Consider the following 17259-nt stretch of genomic DNA (forward strand, 5'->3'; position numbering starts at 1 on the left):
CAGGCCGGTTATACAGGTACATCCTTTAACGAGATAGAAGGGATTTTATGTATACCATATGCCACTGTGCAAGTGAGCATGTAATCTTCTGGACAGTGGCCGTGCTGTCGGGGGCAGCAGTGGTCCCTACAGCCTGCAACTATCCTGGTCCACAGATCCTTGCAGATTTATGATCTGTACAGCATACGAAGGAAGGAGGTGACTAACGAAGACCGGTCTACGAGGAGACGATGGGAGAAGGACACTTCTACCAAAATCCATTCTCAGTAGTATATACACTACTCACTAAAAGTTAGGGATATTTGGCTTTTGGGTGAAATTTTAAGATAACCCTACAATACCCTCTAACCTTTTCAGGTGAACTTAATGTGACCATCTGTAAGCCTTTGAATGCACATGTCCAACTGTTCAATGTTTCGGTTCTTTTTGCACAATTTGCTGTTCTCTAACAAGGAGCGTAATGGCAAAACTCAACAGATCCATGAATTGGCCGATAAAATTTGGGGGTCAATTAGAATTGGTATTAAATAGTGATGATCTAGTATGTTTCATTAACTTTTTCTGGCGAGCACGCTTGGGTGCTCGCCGAGTATTTCGGCGTGCTCGGATTTCTTTTATTGTCGCCGCAGCTGCAAGTGTCACGGCTGTTAGACAGCTGTGACACATGGCGAGATCGACTGATGGACAGTTGATCTCTCCATGTGTCACAGCTGTGGCGACAAAAGAAATCCCGAGTACGCCGAAATACTCAGCGAGCACCCAAGCGTGCTCGCCGGAAAGGGTTAATGAAACATACTCGATCATCACTAGTATTAAACAGTCCTCCACATCATGCTGTTCACATTTTGACATGAGACCAAGATGACACCTAACAATTGATCAGCAGTACTTGGCATTGCGAGGCTTCAGTTAGGATGTTCTCGGACAGAATTGGCCACTGAGCTGGGAGAGTCACAGTCATCAGCTGGGTGCAACAGCGATACAGAGAGACTGGAAGAGTCACAGAGAAGGGGACGTCCTTTGGCCACATCCAACACTGATGACAGCTTCATTGTGAACAATGCCCTTCAGAAGCAGATGATGAATCCACAGAACTCCAGGCACTTGTAAGGGAGGTGAGAGGCACCCAACGTCACGTCAGACCACTCGAAACCGTTTACATCAGCATGGTCTGCGTGCTAGACGACCTGCAAGGGTAGCAGACAACACCACCAGGCTCAGGCGTCATCTACGCTGGACGAGGGACCAGTGGCCTCAGTGCTGTTCACTGATGAAAGTCTATTCACACTGAGCAGAAATGATGGCCGCCAACGATGTTAGTGACATGAAGGGGAGAGCTATGCATCAGCCACTATTGTCATCAGACGAGCCTTTGGTGGTGGTAGAGTGTGGGCAGGTGTGTCTAGTCACTACAGAATGTGACTGGTGCAGTGACAAGCCCTTACTACTGAATAACATCATTACTCCAGTCATTGTGTTCCTGCATGAACAACACAGGCCTAATCTCATCTTCATGGAGGACAATGCTCCAGCTCATCGAGGTCGCATCATTAGGGAACTTCTGCTGGAGACTGAGGAACCTCAAATAGAGCGGCCTGCACTTTCTCCAGACCTGAATCCCATAGAAAACCTATGGAATCAGCTGAGTCGCTGTGTAGAGGCTCGTAACTCTGTACCCCAGAACCTCAAAGACCTGAGGGCCACCCTTCAAGAAGAGCGGGACGCCGTGCCTGAGCACAAAGAGAGCGGGACGCCGTGCCTCAGCTCAAGGAGAGCGGGACGCCGTTCCTCAGCTCAAGGAGAGCGGGGACGCCGTGCCTCAGCTCAAGGAGAGCGGGGACGCCGTGCCTCAGCTCAAGGAGAGCGGGGACGCCGTGCCTCAGCTCAAGGAGAGCGGGGACGCCGTGCCTCAGCTCAAGGAGAGCGGCGACGCCGTGCCTCAGCTCAAGGAGAGCGGGGACGCCGTGCCTCAGCACAAGGAGAGCGGGGACGCCGTGCCTCAGCACAAGGAGAGCGGGGACGCCGTGCCTCAGCACAAGGAGAGCGGGGACGCCGTGCCTCAGCACAAGGAGAGCGGGGACGCCGTGCCTCAGCACATGGAGAGCGGGACGCCGTGCCTCAGCACATGGAGAGCGGGACGCCGTGCCTCAGCAGACAATAACTCTACTTGTGGACAGCAGGAGACGTCGTTGTCAGCTGTAATTGATGCTCAAGGCCACATGACAAGTTATTGAGACAGTGACATTTTTAGTTGGGGTATATCCATTACTGTTGTTGGCTTGTGTTTCAATAAATTGTTTGAGATGAGGAAATCACCATTGCTGCTTCTACTGAAATGCCCGACTGTCATTATAAAATATCACTGTAGCAGGAACTTTTTACGTTTTCCATAAATTTCACTTGAAATCCAAGTATCCCAAACTTTTTGTGAGTAGTATATGTGATCTGTTACTAATGCTGTGTGTGTACAGGGCTGTGGAGATTAGAGGAAACGCTCGAGTCTATAAAGGATCACTTCTTTTATTTGGGGCTAACTCTCCTCTCCGGCCATATTACTGCTTTATTAACGGCTTTGCGCTCTAAATGGTTAAACATGGCGCGATTTATATTACTGCTTCATAGCAACACTGTGTCCCCCAAAAGTGATGGGAAAACCCTGATCTCTTAGAGATCTGACGTTTTGCTATAGGGAAAATGTGGGGAAAAAAAGCAAAAAAATATTCACGCTGCCGTAGGGTGGCAGCGGGACCAGGGCAGTCTTCACCTAAGCGCCCGGAATCATGGGCACCTCTTGCATTTATTAGGCCCATCATGGTGCGGTGCACATCATGACATTGCATGAGGCGCCTGGGATGCCGGCCAGAAGATACAGAGTACAGACATAAAACTGCCCCGGTCTGGCTGCCGTAGAGGACCGGACCAGCGCATTGTGAATCGGTACACATCTGATCGCGCTAGAGTTGATAGCCGCGTGCTCGCTTGCTACTTTGTTTCCTATAGAGAACTATTATTAAAATTGTGGTTTTATGATTTTATTCCTACTTTGTAGCCATATCCTAAAGCTGGCCGCACATATTGGATTAATAGTTGGTGCAGGATCCAGTCTTTCGGCCCCGGTAGATGGCATCCGCGGCTCTTCTTTTGATTAATCGGCACGGCGTGACGTCGCATGTACGTAATACCGCAACAATAGCGTCGCACCAGGTTGGCTAATCAAAAGAGGATTCATCTGTCGACCACAGATTATCGTCATGGCCGGTGGACCGGGGTCACATCCACTCTGGTTCTAATGAGCTGAGCTGCAGTACCTGGAAATAACCACTAGGCCATGTATGGCGCTGTGCTGTTCCTGCCCTGCACCCTGGTTAGATCTGATAGCTGCTGGCGCTCATTGGGAGGAGGTGCCCGGGGTCAGACCTCCCCCACTGATAGGTCATCAATATAGACATGGTGTATTTAAAGGAAAGGAAATCGCAGGAGAAAAAAAGTGTTTTTGTGGTTTTTTTTTGTTCTTTTCAGCCTCGAAAAAGAAATGTATACATTATATGTATTCCAAAACATTGATAATGAAAAAAGATCTAGCTTTCATTGAGATTTGTGCTCACATCCCAGTCCTGTAGCTGTACAGGCCATGCCCCTACATGACTGTAGGGTTTTTGTTCTGAACCCCAGAGATTCTGGTAAAGGACCTGAAACGGGAACCGTATTACATTTTTTTAAAATTGTCTCTTAAAAATACATTTTAGCCCCTGTAAAAGCCTTAAAAGTGGTCTAGGGTTACTGTGTGCGAGAGATATATATCAAATTATATGAATCAGTTTGACCTTGGATCTTCCCGTTACTGCCCCCTACTGACCCCATTTATCTCTTTACAGGGGTGGCATAATAAAAAGTCAGTGCTACACGATATGGACACACATTTTAAATTCAGGTTTTGACTTCAGTCCCATTGCCCCCTCCATTGTATAACATCCACTCCCCCTACCCCCGGTATATAACATGTGACAGAACGGCCGGTGGTGCAGAGCTCTGATACCAGCGCGGTCCTGTAATAGGAGCCACCGGGTAACAAGTCTGTTCATGACATTTCTTCCCTCCTAAATTTTCCCCCATCACCTGTGAGTGATATTATTGAGAAGCGGAAGGAACCACAGCAACTCAGCCCCGAAGTGGAGACCCTGTAACATTACAGACCGGGGGGCCGAGTGCTGAGGAGCAGAGGGCAGAAAAGTCACCAACGCTCTGCTGACCCCATAACTGCAGAGTCCAGACCTCCTCAGGTATTAAAAGCACAAACACAGCGGCCCTGCCGGGAGCTTCATGGCCGAGCAGCTGCATGCAGCCTTACATCACCAAGCACAATGCCGAGCGTCGGATGGAGTGGTGTAAGGTCACCATGGACTATAATGCTCCAAAATCTTATAGAAATCCTTGCCAGAAGAGTGAAAACAGTTGTAACCGGGGACCAACTCCATATTAATGTGTATGGATTTAGAATGGGGTGTGATAAAAGCTCCTGTAGGTGTCATGAGCAGGGGGCACATACCTTGGATCATATAGTGTAGATTATAAGGTATATTGCCTGCGCGGGGTGTTACAGATCCAGTACAGGTGGGGGCTGAGTGGCTGGCTCAGCATAAAGCTCTATCGGCCTCTCATCTCCCAGAGGTAACTTTAATCTTTCGGATTATCCCTTCCTCACCCCACTGACCTGCTTCAGAGTAGAAACTTTCACTGCCGCACATGCAGGGCTGATATGGTGGCTGCAGATACTTCAAGGAAATCTCAGGTCTCGTCTACTAACCCCACAGACCGGTAAGATCATTGACCCTGAGAAGAAGTGATGGACACAAGGACCCCATTAGTCCTCAGTATTGGATATAACCTCGGGGGCTAACGATCTGACATCTTCTTGTGGACCACACAAGTGTCGGCCATGCTTGTAGGTTAATATACTACCATTGGTTTAGCACCTTTCTCGCCCCATAGCTGTGCAGAGAATCTCCGAACTTCATCCAAAACCTCACCTCTTTACATCGTGACAGCCAGATACAAACCATGTAAGTGGATTTAAAACATTTTTTAATAACAAAACTTGTATGGTTAGAGAGACCAATTTTTTTGCAATTAAATATTTTCTAGTATATTAACGGGTGAGAAACTATTACTATTTTTTATTCTTTTTTTTTTTTTTTTTTTACATTTTTGCATGTGCTAACTGTTTTATGTCTGCGAATATATAGAATATTGATTGGTAGTTATAATCCAGCATCCTAAAACAAAAAAATGTATATTTTATTTTATCATTTTTTTGTGTATTTTATTGTGTTTTTTAATGTACCTTTTAGAAAATAATCTTATTTTTATTTAAATTTTATATTTTTACCAGTTTTTAAGATTTTATACATTATAATTTTTTTTGTTTTTATTGTTTCATTGTATATTTGTTTTGGGTATTTTTTTCCTTCTTTTCAGAAAATGTCAAATGTATTATTTTTTAGATATTTTTAAGTTTCAGAAACTAAAATACCACGATTCAAGTTATATCCTTTTCATACCGTTAGCAGTTTATTACTTAAACGGGGTTGTCCAGGATTGCAAAAACACGGCTGCTTTTTATTAAAAACAGCGCCACCCCTGATTATGGGTTGTGGCTGGTATTGCAACTTGGCCCCTTTTGCATTGAATGGAGCTGGGCTGTAATACATGGTCAGGAGTGGTGCGATTTCTGAACGAAAGCAGCCATGTTTTTCTAATCCTGGACAACCTCTTTAAGTGGGGTTTCCCACCTAAATTTTGGTAGTCAGTGGGATAAATGATCGCAGGAGAGTCTGTATATAAGTGATTTCTACTTTATGGCTGTCCAGTTGTTACAAAACTACACCTTTGTTCTGGTGCTATATATTAGAGTATCAGACCGCACAGACCTAAAATAAATGTATATTTGATAAACATTTATTTATTGGAGATGCTTTTTTTATTTTTTTTTTCTAATTTTTACAACTTTTCTGCAATTATGATTCTGGCCACAAGAGGGCTGAGTTGTTGCAGGCAATTTGTTCGTTTGCTTCTTACAACGAATAACCCAGGGGTCTCAAACTCGGCTGGGTATATGGGCCGCATGCGGAAAAAAAATTAATTTGGGGGGCTGCATTCTTTGCAGGACAAAGTGACATTTTTAGTGATACCATTTTTTTTTCTATACACCTTTTGAACATTTTTGCTGTTTTATTTTTATAGCTTGGGTCGTTACGGATGTGGCGATAATAAACGTGCACTTTTTTGGTTTACTTTATTTTATATATGAAGCAGCATTTTTAGTGGCAAAATATATTTTCATGCTTTATTTTGACGTTTTTCTGCCAAAATCTTGTAGTAATGTGCCCACCCTGGTCTACATCTTGTAATGTCCCCCATCTTTGTCCCCATCTTGTCGTAATATTCCATTCTGGTCCCCATCTTGTTGTAATGTCTCCCATCCTGGGCCCAATATTGTCGTAATGTCACATACCGGTCCCCATATTGTAGATATGTCCTCATCTTGTAGTAATGCCCAATCCTGGTCCCCATCTTGTTGTAATGTCCCCATCTTCTAGGAATGTCCCCATCCTGGTCCCCCTCTTCTAGTAATGTCCCCAGCCTGGTCCCCATGTTTTAGGACTGTCCCCAGCCTGGTCCCCATGTTTTAGGACTGTCCCCAGCCTGGTCCCCATGTTTTAGGACTGTCCCCAGCCTGGTCCCCATGTTTTAGGACTGTCCCCAGCCTGGTCCCCATATTTTAGGACTGTCCCCAGCCTGGTCCCCATCTTTTAGGACTGTCCCCAGCCTGGTCCCCATCTTCTAGGAATGTCCCCATCCTGGTCCCCCTCTTGTAGTAATGTCCCCATCCTGGTCCCCATGTTTTAGGACTGTCCCCAGCCTGGTCCCCATGTTTTAGGACTGTCCCCAGCCTGGTCCCCATGTTTTAGGACTGTCCCCAGCCTGGTCCCCATGTTTTAGGACTGTCCCCAGCCTGGTCCCCATGTTTTAGGACTGTCCCCAGCCTGGTCCCCATCTTTTAGGACTGTCCCCAGCCTGGTCCCCATCTTTTAGGACTGTCCCCAGCCTGGTCCCCATCTTGGAGGACTGTCCCTTGTGCCGTTCTACACATAAAAGAGAAAAAAAAAAAAAGATTCTTCTCACCTGTCCTCCGTTCCCTCTGCGTCCTTTCTGCACCTGTGGCCCGCAGGCACCATAGACCCCAATCGTGGCCCGGTCCAGGAGCTGCCGGCAGCTGCGCTTCAGTTCAGTGTATTGCTGCGCAGAGACCGGCTCTCTGCACAGCAATACCAGTGCCAGCCGCCGGCCTATCAGAGGCCAGCAGCTGACATCTGCGCGTGTCAGTGACGTCATACGCCGCTGCGTTGGGACGCAGATGTCAGCTGCTGGCCTCTGATAGACCCCAATCGTGGACCGGGCCACGATTGGGGTCTATGGTTCCTGCGGGCCACATGAAGCAGCCTGAAGGGCCGCGTGTTTGAGACCCCTGGAATAGCCAGTGGGACGTTCAGCAGACGCCATCTATTAGATATTTTACTATCTTTGGAGAGTCCTGTGCCTTGATACAGTATTAAATTAATTAAATCAGATAAAATAAAAAAAATTGTTTGAGATTTTTTATCTGATTTCTTTAGTCTATTATGACATTTTATATGCTATTAAAATGTATTTTCCATATGCAATGACCTATTTTACATAATTAAAGCACAGATCTGTAAAACTGACTGTACATTAAGTATAAGTAATTATACAGTCTCACCAGAAGGGGGTGCACTATATGTTCGTTGTTGGCCATTAGCACATACATATCTCCTCTTCTAACTTTGTGGACTTTGCCAAACTTCTAGCAGAGCAGCCTGGTATCTTGAAAAAGCTGCAGGCCACGAGAAAAAGCTCGCTGCAAGTATATATTGCTCGCACTGGCTTTAATAGAAGCTGTGTATGCAGTGAGTGCCATCTTGTGGCAGCTTCAGGCGGTCAAAACATTTTTTTTTACATCTAAAGTGACTTCACAGTGAGGAACTGAGAAATTATATGTATGTCAATACTTATGGGGGATTAATATCTGCTATTTATTTGCCACAAGAATTTTGCTGTTTGCCTAACTTTGAGCTCAGCTTACTGCCCTTTTTCTCCTGCAAACATATGTGCGCTCAACCAACCTGAGTGTGCATGTGTATAGAGGGTTGGGAAGAATAGCTCACTTCAGACTATGACAACCATTTCTGCAAGTGTGACAAGAGGAAGTGCAGCCATATTGACCGTCCCCTAATTAGCTGCTCAGAAACTGATGATTAGTTGTCATTTGCTCAGCACGTTCGATCCGTAAAAAGTGACAAATTACAGAAAAAAATAATTGAAGGTGACAATTAACATGGCGCCTGGTATTAGTACTGCAAAAATACTGATATCTATGTAACCGAAAGAATCTGATGATCTGACTTTGGCCACTGCTCCCCTAAACTGCATTACCAGATGTAGCCATTGAAGAGGAGGGGCGCTGTTTCTGGGGGGGGGGGGGAGTTTATTTTCTAATTTCAGTCAGCTCTTTCATAATGTTTGATTGATCCAATGATGGGACCCCCAGCAGTCAGACACTCATCTGTTCTAGTGATTAGTGGGACCCCCAGGAATCAGACACTTATCTGTTCTAGTGATCAATAGGACCCCCAGGACCCAGAGACTTATCTGTTCTAGTGATCAGTGAGACCCCCAGGAATCAGACACTTATCTGTTCTAGTGATCAGTAGGACCCCCAGCAATCATACATTTATCTGTTCTTCTGATCAGTGGGACCCCCAGGACCCAGACACTTATCTGTTCTAGGGATCAGTGAGACCCCCAGGTATCAGACACTCATCTGTTCTAATGATCAGTGAGACCCCCAGGTATCAGACACTCATTTGTTCTAATGATCAGTGAGACCCCCAGGTATCAGACACTCATCTGTTCTAATGATCAGTGGGACCCCCAGGACCCAGACACTTATCTGTTCTAGGGATCAGTGAGACCCCCAGGTATCAGACACTCATCTGTTCTAATGATCAGTGAGACCCCCAGGTATCAGACACTTATTTGTTCTAGTGATCAGTGAGACCCCCAGCAATCAGAGACTTATCTGTTCTAGTGATCAGTGGGACCCCCAGCAATCAGACACTCATTTGTTCTAGTGATCAGTGAGACCCCCAGCAATCAGAGACTTATCTGTTCTAGTGATCAGGGGGAACCCCGGCAATCAGAGACGTATCTGTTCTAGTGATCAGGGGGAACCCTGGCGATCAGAGACTTATCTGTTCTAGTGATCAGGGGGAACCCTGGCGATCAGAGACTTATCTGTTCTAGTGATCAGTGAGACCCCCAGGAATCAGACACTTATCTATCCAGTGGATTGATTGCTAAATGTAGATGATGGGTAAACCCATTTTGGGGCAGCAAGCAGTGGTCCTCAGATTGCTAGAAGAACCAGCAGCTGACCTATAGGGCTCCGACCTGGAGATAAGCCCTGATCACTTGTGAGTGACCCTAATCTGCTAGAATAAGCCGGCTGTGGTCCTTTAATGCCACGGGGGTGAGATAGGGGTGAGGGGGATTTGCTGAACTGCAATGTACGGTCCGGGATTACCATAATTATTAGTTCTAAATGATTAATTACCCACTTACTAATGATCCGGATAAATATATGTACACACATACGGAAAATTAAAATAATAATAATAATACGGATCTATAATGCAGAAGTGTAAATGTTTACCAAATTTATCAACAAAGAAATAATTTCAGCCTCACACTGTGTCCAAAGGTTTATTTAATGTTAAATATGGTTATGGAACTGCATTACTGTCATATAGACTATACATATACAAAGCTGTGTGCCCATCTGCCACCAAGAGGTGGGATCTACCCTGTCATACGGACCTGCCTTGGATCAGAGCTTCTGCTCTTGTTCCTATAGTGTTGCAAACACTATCTTGCACCTGTCACATTTGCTTCATTCTGTTCGGAGGTGCTGGTCCGATATGTTTCTTTGCAACTTACATTTGGAGGTAGTGATTGCCTCCATATTTCACTGAGCTCTTCACCCATCAATCTGAGGCTGTTTTTAATTAGTCCAGGATCCTACCTACTCTTTTTTAATTTGTATACCTTGACAATGAGGTATGTCTTCATCATGGCAGACGGGCAGCCACGAATTGGCAAATGTGTGCGCTAAGAACATCTATAAGTATAGTGTATAGTATAATATATTATTGCAGTCACAGCAGCTTGCAACAGTTCACTTTATTGACTCTTTTTGTCAGGAGGTGCTGGTCACTTTTGCTATGATCTATCTATCTATCTATCCATCCATCTATCCATATACAGTGGTGGCCAAAAGTATTCTGTCAGATAATACTCAGTTTCTTCATGAAAATGATTGCAATCACAAATTCTTTGGTCTTATTATCTTCATTTAATTCGTCTTCAATGAAAAAACACAAAAAAAATTGTCCTAAAGCCAAATTGGATATAATTCCACACCAAACCTAAAAAAGGGGGTGGACAAAAGTATTGGCACCTTTTGAAAAATCATGTGATGCTTCTCTAATTCGTGTAATTAACAGCACCTGTAACTTACCTGTGGCACCTAACAGGTGTTGGCAATAACTAAATCACACTTGCAGCCAGTTAACATGGATTAAAGTTGACTCAACCTCTGTCCTGTGTCCTTGTGTGTACCACATTGAGCATGGAGAAAAGAAAGAAGACCAAAGAACTGTCTGAGGACTTGAGAAACCAAATTGTGAGGAAGCATGAGCAATCTTTAGGCTGCAAGTCCATCTCCAAAGACCTGAATGTTCCTGTGTCTTCCGTGCGCAGTGTCATCAAGAAGTTTAAAGCCCATGGCACTGTGGCTAACCTCCCTAGATGTGGACGGAAAAGAAAAATTGATGAGAGATTTCAACGCAAGATTGTGCGGATGGCGGATAAAGAACCTCGACTAACATCCAAACAAGTTCAAGCTACCCTGCAGTCCGAGGGTACAACAGTGTCAACCCGTACTATCCGTCGGCGTCTGAATGAAAAGGGACTGTATGGTAGGATACCCAGGAAGACCCCATTTCTTACTCCGAGACATAAAAAGCCAGGATGGAGTTTGCCAAAACTTACCTGAGAAAGCCTAAAACATTTTGGAAGAATGTTCTCTGGTCAGATGAGACAAAAGTAGAGCTTTTTGGGAAAAAGCATCAACATAGAGTGTACAGGAAAAAAAAAGAGGCATTCAAAGAAAAGAACACGGTCCCTACAGTCAAACATGGCGGAGGTTCCCTGATGTTTTGGGGTTGCTTTGCTGCCTCTGGCACTGGACTGCTTGACCGTGTGCATGGCATTATGAAGTCTGAAGACTACCAACAAATTTTGCAGCATAATGTAGGGCCCAGTGTGAGAAAGCTGGGTCTCCCTCAGAGGTCATGGGTCTTCCAGCAGGACAATGACCCAAAACACACTTCCAAAAGCACTATAAAATGGTTTGAGAGAAAGCACTGGAGACTTCTAAGGTGGCCAGCAATGAGTCCAGACCTGAATCCCATAGAACACCTGTGGAGAGATCTCAAAATGGCAGTTTGGAGAAGGCACCCTTCAAATATCAGGGACCTGGAGCAGTTTGCCAAAGAAGAATGGTCTACAATTCCAGCAGAGCATTGTAAGAAACTCATTGATGGTTACCGGAAGCGGTTGTTCGCAGTTATTTAGGCTAAAGGTTGTGCAACCAAGTATTAGGCTGAGGGTGCCAATACTTTTGTCTGGCCCATTTTTGGAGTTTTGTGTGAAGTGATCAATGATTTGATTTTTGCTTCATTCTCTTGTGTTTTTTCCTTGCAAGCAAATTAAATGAAGATAATAATACCAAAGAATTTGTGATTACAATCATTTTCAGGAAGAAACTGAGTATTATCTGACAGAATTGCAGGGGTGCCAATACTTTTGGCCACCACTGTATCTATCCATATATCTATCTATCAATATCTATTCATCTATAGTGGGGCAAAAAAAGTATTTAGTCAGCCATCAATTGTACAAGTTCTACCACTTAACCCCTTACTTACCGGGGACGTATTAGTACGCACATTTGCATACCCCCCCCCCCCCCGTTCAGTGAGGGCTGCTGCGCTGAGCCCTCACTGAACGGAGCACATGTCAGCTGATTATTACAGCTGACATGTGCCCGCAACAGCCGCGGGTGGAATCGCGATCCACCCGCGGCTGTTAACATGTTAAATGCCGCTGTCAATCTCCGACAGCAGCATTTAACGCGCGCTTCCGGGTAGCGCGTCATAAGCCCCGCCCACCGGCGACCCCGTCACGTGATCGCGGGTCGCCGATGGGCATGCATGACAACCCAGGGTCTGCAGCAGACGCCTGTGGTTGTCATGATCTTGTCGCTATGAGCGCCACCTAGTGGTCGGCGCTCATAGCACAGGACCATTTCTGCTGCATGCAGGGGACCTGCTCGTCCCCTGTATGTAGCAGAGGCGATCGGATAGTTGCTGCTTCTAGTCTCCTATGGAGACTATAGAAGCATGCAAAAAGTAAAAAAAAAAAAGTTTTTAAAAATATAAAAATATATAAAAGTTTAAATCACCCCCCTTTCGCCCCATTCAAAATAAAATATATAAAAAAAAAACCCACATACACATATTTGGTATCGCCGCGTTCAGAATTGCCCGATCTATCAATAAAAAAAAAAAGAATTAATCTGATCGGTAAACGGCGTAACGAGAAAAAAATTCTAAATGCCAGAATTACGTTTTTTGGTCGCCGCAAAATTGCAATAAAATGCAATAACGGGCGATCAAAACATCGGATCTACCCCAAATGTTATCAATAAAAATGTCAGCCCGGCACGCAAAAAATAAGCCATCAACCAGCCCCAAATCACGAAAAATGGAGACGCTACAGGTCTTAGAAAATGGCGCTATTTTTTTATTTTTTTTTTTACCAAATTTTGGAATTTTTTTTCACCACTTAAATATAAAAGAACCTATACATGTTTGGTGTCTATGAACTCCTAATGACCTGTAGAATGAGAAGGGCAGGTCAGTTTTAGCATTCAGTGAACGTGGTAAAAAAAATAAATAAAAAACAACTGTGGTATTGCACTTTTTTTGCAATTTTACCACACTTGGAATTTTTTTTCCCATTTTCCCGTACAGGATATGGTAAAACTAGTAATGGCGTTGAAAAGTACAACTCGTCCCGCAAAAAATAAGCCCTCACATGGCCATATTGACCAAAAAATAAAAACGCTATGGCTCTGGGAACAAGGGGAGCAAAAACGAAAATGCAAAAACGAAAAATGCTCCGGGGCTTAAGGGGTTAAAAAGATGAGAGAGGCCTGTAATTGACATCATAGGTAGACCTCAACTATGAGAGACAAAATGAGAAAACAAATCCTGAAAATCACATTGTCTGATTTGGAAAGAATTTTTTTTCAAATTTTGGTGTAAAATAAGTATTTGGTCAATTACAAACAAGCAAGATTTCTGGCTCTCACAGACCTGTAACTTCTTCTTTAAGAGGCTCCTCTGTCCTCCACTCATTACCTGTAGTACTGGCCCCTGTTTGAACTTGTTATCAGTATAAAATACACCTGTCCACAACCTCAAACAGTCACACTCCAAACTCCACTATGGTGAAGACCAAAGAGCTGTCGAAGGACACCAGAAACAAAATTGCAGCCCTGCACCAGGCTGGGAAGACTGAATCTGCAATAGGCAAGCAGCTTGGTGTGAAGAAATCAACTGTGGGAGCAATAATTAGAAAATGGAAGACATACAAGACCACTGATAATCTCCCTCGATCTGGGGCTCCACACAAGATTTCACCTTGTGAGGTCAAAATTATCTCAAGAACGGTGAGCAAAAATCCCAGAACCACATGGGGGGACCTAGTGAATGACCTGCAGAGAGCTGGGAACAACGTTACACAGGCTACCATCAGTAACACACTATGCCGCCAGGGACTCCGATCCTGGAGTGCCAGACGTGCCCCCTTGCTTAAGCCATTACATGTCCGGGCCCGTCTGAAGTTTGCTAGAGAGCATTTGGATGATCCAGAAGAGTAATGGGAGAATGTCATATGGTCAGATGAAACCAAAGTAGAACTGTTTGGTAGAAACACAACTCGGCGTGTTTGGAGGAGAAAGAATGCTGAGTTGCATCCAAAGAACACCATACCTACTGTGAAGCATGGGGGTGGCAACATCATGCTTTGTGGCTGTTTCTCTGCCAAGGGACCAGGATGACTGATCCGTGTACATGAAAGAATGAATGGGGCCATGTATCGTGAGATTTTGAGTGCAAACCTCCTTCCATCAGCAAGGGAATTGAAGATGAAACGTGGCTGGATCTTTCAGCATGACAATGATCCCAAGCACACGGCCAGGGCAACGAAGGAGTGGCTTTGTAAGATCTACTATCTATCTATCCTATGTAATATCTTTCTGCCAGTCTTGTCTATTCATCCCTTGTGTTTGTCTCTCTATCTCATGCAGCATCTATCTTTGTGTCTATCTATATGCTATATCCCATTTATTGATTGCAAGGTTGCATTTTAAGGTGCTTTTTTATTTATTTATTCTTTTTAAAGCTGTATTTTAGTGGTATTTTTTCTGGCTGTTTTTGATGCATTTTCATGACAAAAAAGATCCTCTGCTGCAGCCAATTGTTTCCTGGTAGTTGGTAGGAAATATTATATCATGTAAAATCATTGAATGGAATGGTTTTGGATTTCTGTACACACTTTATACCCTTTTTTCACTATAGACCTCCATTATTTTTGTTTTTTTATGTTAAAAAAAACACTAGCAAAACGTCTAGCTGAAGGAAGCCCAAGGACGCCTGCAGACGAGCGTGTGAAAAAATCGTCCGAGTTTCATCCAGAAAACTTGGACGTTTTTTCTCTAGTTTTCATCCGTGTGTCCACTCTTCACATCCGTGTGACATTTGTGTGCGATCCATTTATTTTATAAAACCACAATAAAACATGTACACAATCACATACAGTTTCCTAGGTTTATAATAGAAATCTATCCGTAAAAATTGGAGGCCACTTGTATGTTCCGCGTAGGATCCGATTTTTTTCTCGCATCCATAGACTTGAATGTGTGCGTCTCATCGGACCACCAAAAAAATCCTTTATCTGAAGAGCCCTATTGAATAACATGGGTCAGAGTTGCTGTCCTCTTTATATGCTCGTCTGATGCTGGGAGGTCAGCCGCAATTTGACTTTTGATAGCCCCCGTAACATTATCCGACAACAGTAAATGGAAATTGCTATTGATACTTTTGTCCTTGTACGCCATAGTTTTGTATATATAATTCTGTAGCCCCAAATATATATATGTATATGATATGACGGAAAATTATGGGATTAGAGTACATTTTGCTATAAACATTCATCCCGCCTGCAGATGGGGGAGGAGGGGGATGCTGCTAATTTATACTCTATCATTATTATTACTATTATGCCAGTTAATATTTCCCCGTAGACGCCCGTGTGTGTGTCTGCAATTATGTGTCCCATCTCCCCCCCTTACAGCGCTTTCTCTATGCAAATCCATAGAGAGGAGGGAGGAGGGGGTGTGAGTGGTCCGGCTCTGCCACATCTCAGTGCTGGAGACACTTCACAGCTTGGGGTCTTCTCTATCCAGAAAGGATCCTACATCTTGCTTGCACATGGATTACTTAGAATTATCTTGGCTCGATATGCCAGCGAGCCAACAGGACAAGCGCCCGTCTCCTCCGTAAGTATCTGCATGTTACCACCTCTGCTGGGCACTTTTTCCATTAACTCTTGGAATGGGGTTTACAAAATTGGGGGTCAAAGATCATCACGTTTTATGATGATGGATTCTAGGACCAATTTATCATAAATGAGGTCCTTGGCTTTTCCACCTTTGTAGGATTGCTAAATAGAATCAAGTTACAAACTGAGCTCTGCTACATCCATATCAAACTTGCATGCTCCAAATAATAATAATAATTTTTATTTTTATAGCGCCAACATATTCCGCAGCACTTTACAATTATTCACTAATCCCTTAATGGGATTGACCACTTCTGGGGGAAAAAAATGTATTTTTTTTTTTTTTTACTTAAATTCACGTATGTGGTGCTAAAATTCATTTTTTTGCATTTGGGATACATTAAAAATTTTGCACCATTTACCTTTTATTTGCTCTTTGTTTTCCTGCACATTCATCTTTGATGGGGTCTGTGATCATAAATCGGCGGAGAGGAGCTTAGAAAATGACAGATCAAATAGTTACAAACTCCCTGTCTGAACGAGCTCACTGACAGATTTTCAGTTGACTCATTCTGCAACAAAAATTTATAATGAAACCCAATTGCAAAAATATTTTAGTACCAAATATATGCACACAACCTATTTTGAAAGGATTTTTCCACTAAGCACTTGTATGACTTGTCAATCAAACATGTTCTGAAAGTGAAATCAGTTGGGGTTTGTCATTGATCCCCCATGAAAAGAGGTTTCCACATCTCACCTTCATTTCAGGAATTGGAACAACTCTCTGATTTCACTTCTCTGATGTCAGATTAATGTAATAAAAGTGTTAAAGGGGGCTTCCATCTTGGAAGTTTCTTACCTTTTTGTTCCCAGTGGTGATAGCCAGAGCCCGCATAGGTGCAGGACCCACAGTATCGGATATCTGAGAAATTTGTGTGACAATCCCATTCTTGCAGAAATCCATGCACATGATGCAGAAAGGAAGTCACAGAAATGTCATCAAAACCCATCACCTGTACATATATCACTGGATTCATAGCCCGCGCCCCTTATCACATGGGTCTGATGGAGGCGAGGGGCTTAAATATTAGGATTATCCAGTTAATTACAAAATCCACTATTCCTGATTGATCACATACAGTGAGAACACAGAGAAATACATTGGGAGGATGTGATAGCGAGATGTGGTCTGTCTATCTACGCTGTAGGGATGACAAACTCAAATACACAGAGGCCAAAATTAAAACTTGGACAAAGTCGCAGCCAACCTTGATATTTATTAAAAAAATGTCTACAATTGAGGAAGTTTTTCCTCATCATCAAATATAATGATAAACCTTTTCATATGGAAACAAACTTAAAGGGCTTGTACCAAGAACAAAATACATTTTAATTAATAGATCTTAGAATAAAATATTGGAATAATATAAT

The 17259-nt window shown here is 43.7% G+C and overlaps 1 protein-coding gene across 1 annotated transcript in view; it reads left to right on the top strand.

Moving 5' to 3' along the window:
* The first annotated feature begins 4756 nt into the window (after positions 1–4756).
* Positions 4757–17259, top strand: part of LOC141155530 (estrogen-related receptor gamma-like) — a 69180-nt gene continuing 56677 nt past the window's right edge. Inside the window, exons 1-3 of the mRNA XM_073642396.1 lie at positions 4757–4815; positions 4990–5060; positions 15667–15823. Coding sequence (XP_073498497.1) covers positions 4757–4815; positions 4990–5060; positions 15667–15823 — 287 coding nt within the window. The remainder of the gene's footprint in view (positions 4816–4989; positions 5061–15666; positions 15824–17259) is intronic.

This window comes from Phyllobates terribilis, unplaced genomic scaffold (genome assembly GCF_046119375.1).
Source record: "Phyllobates terribilis strain yellow unplaced genomic scaffold, ASM4611937v1 Scaffold_7__3_contigs__length_470593459, whole genome shotgun sequence".
Lineage (NCBI taxonomy): Eukaryota > Metazoa > Chordata > Amphibia > Anura > Dendrobatidae > Phyllobates > Phyllobates terribilis.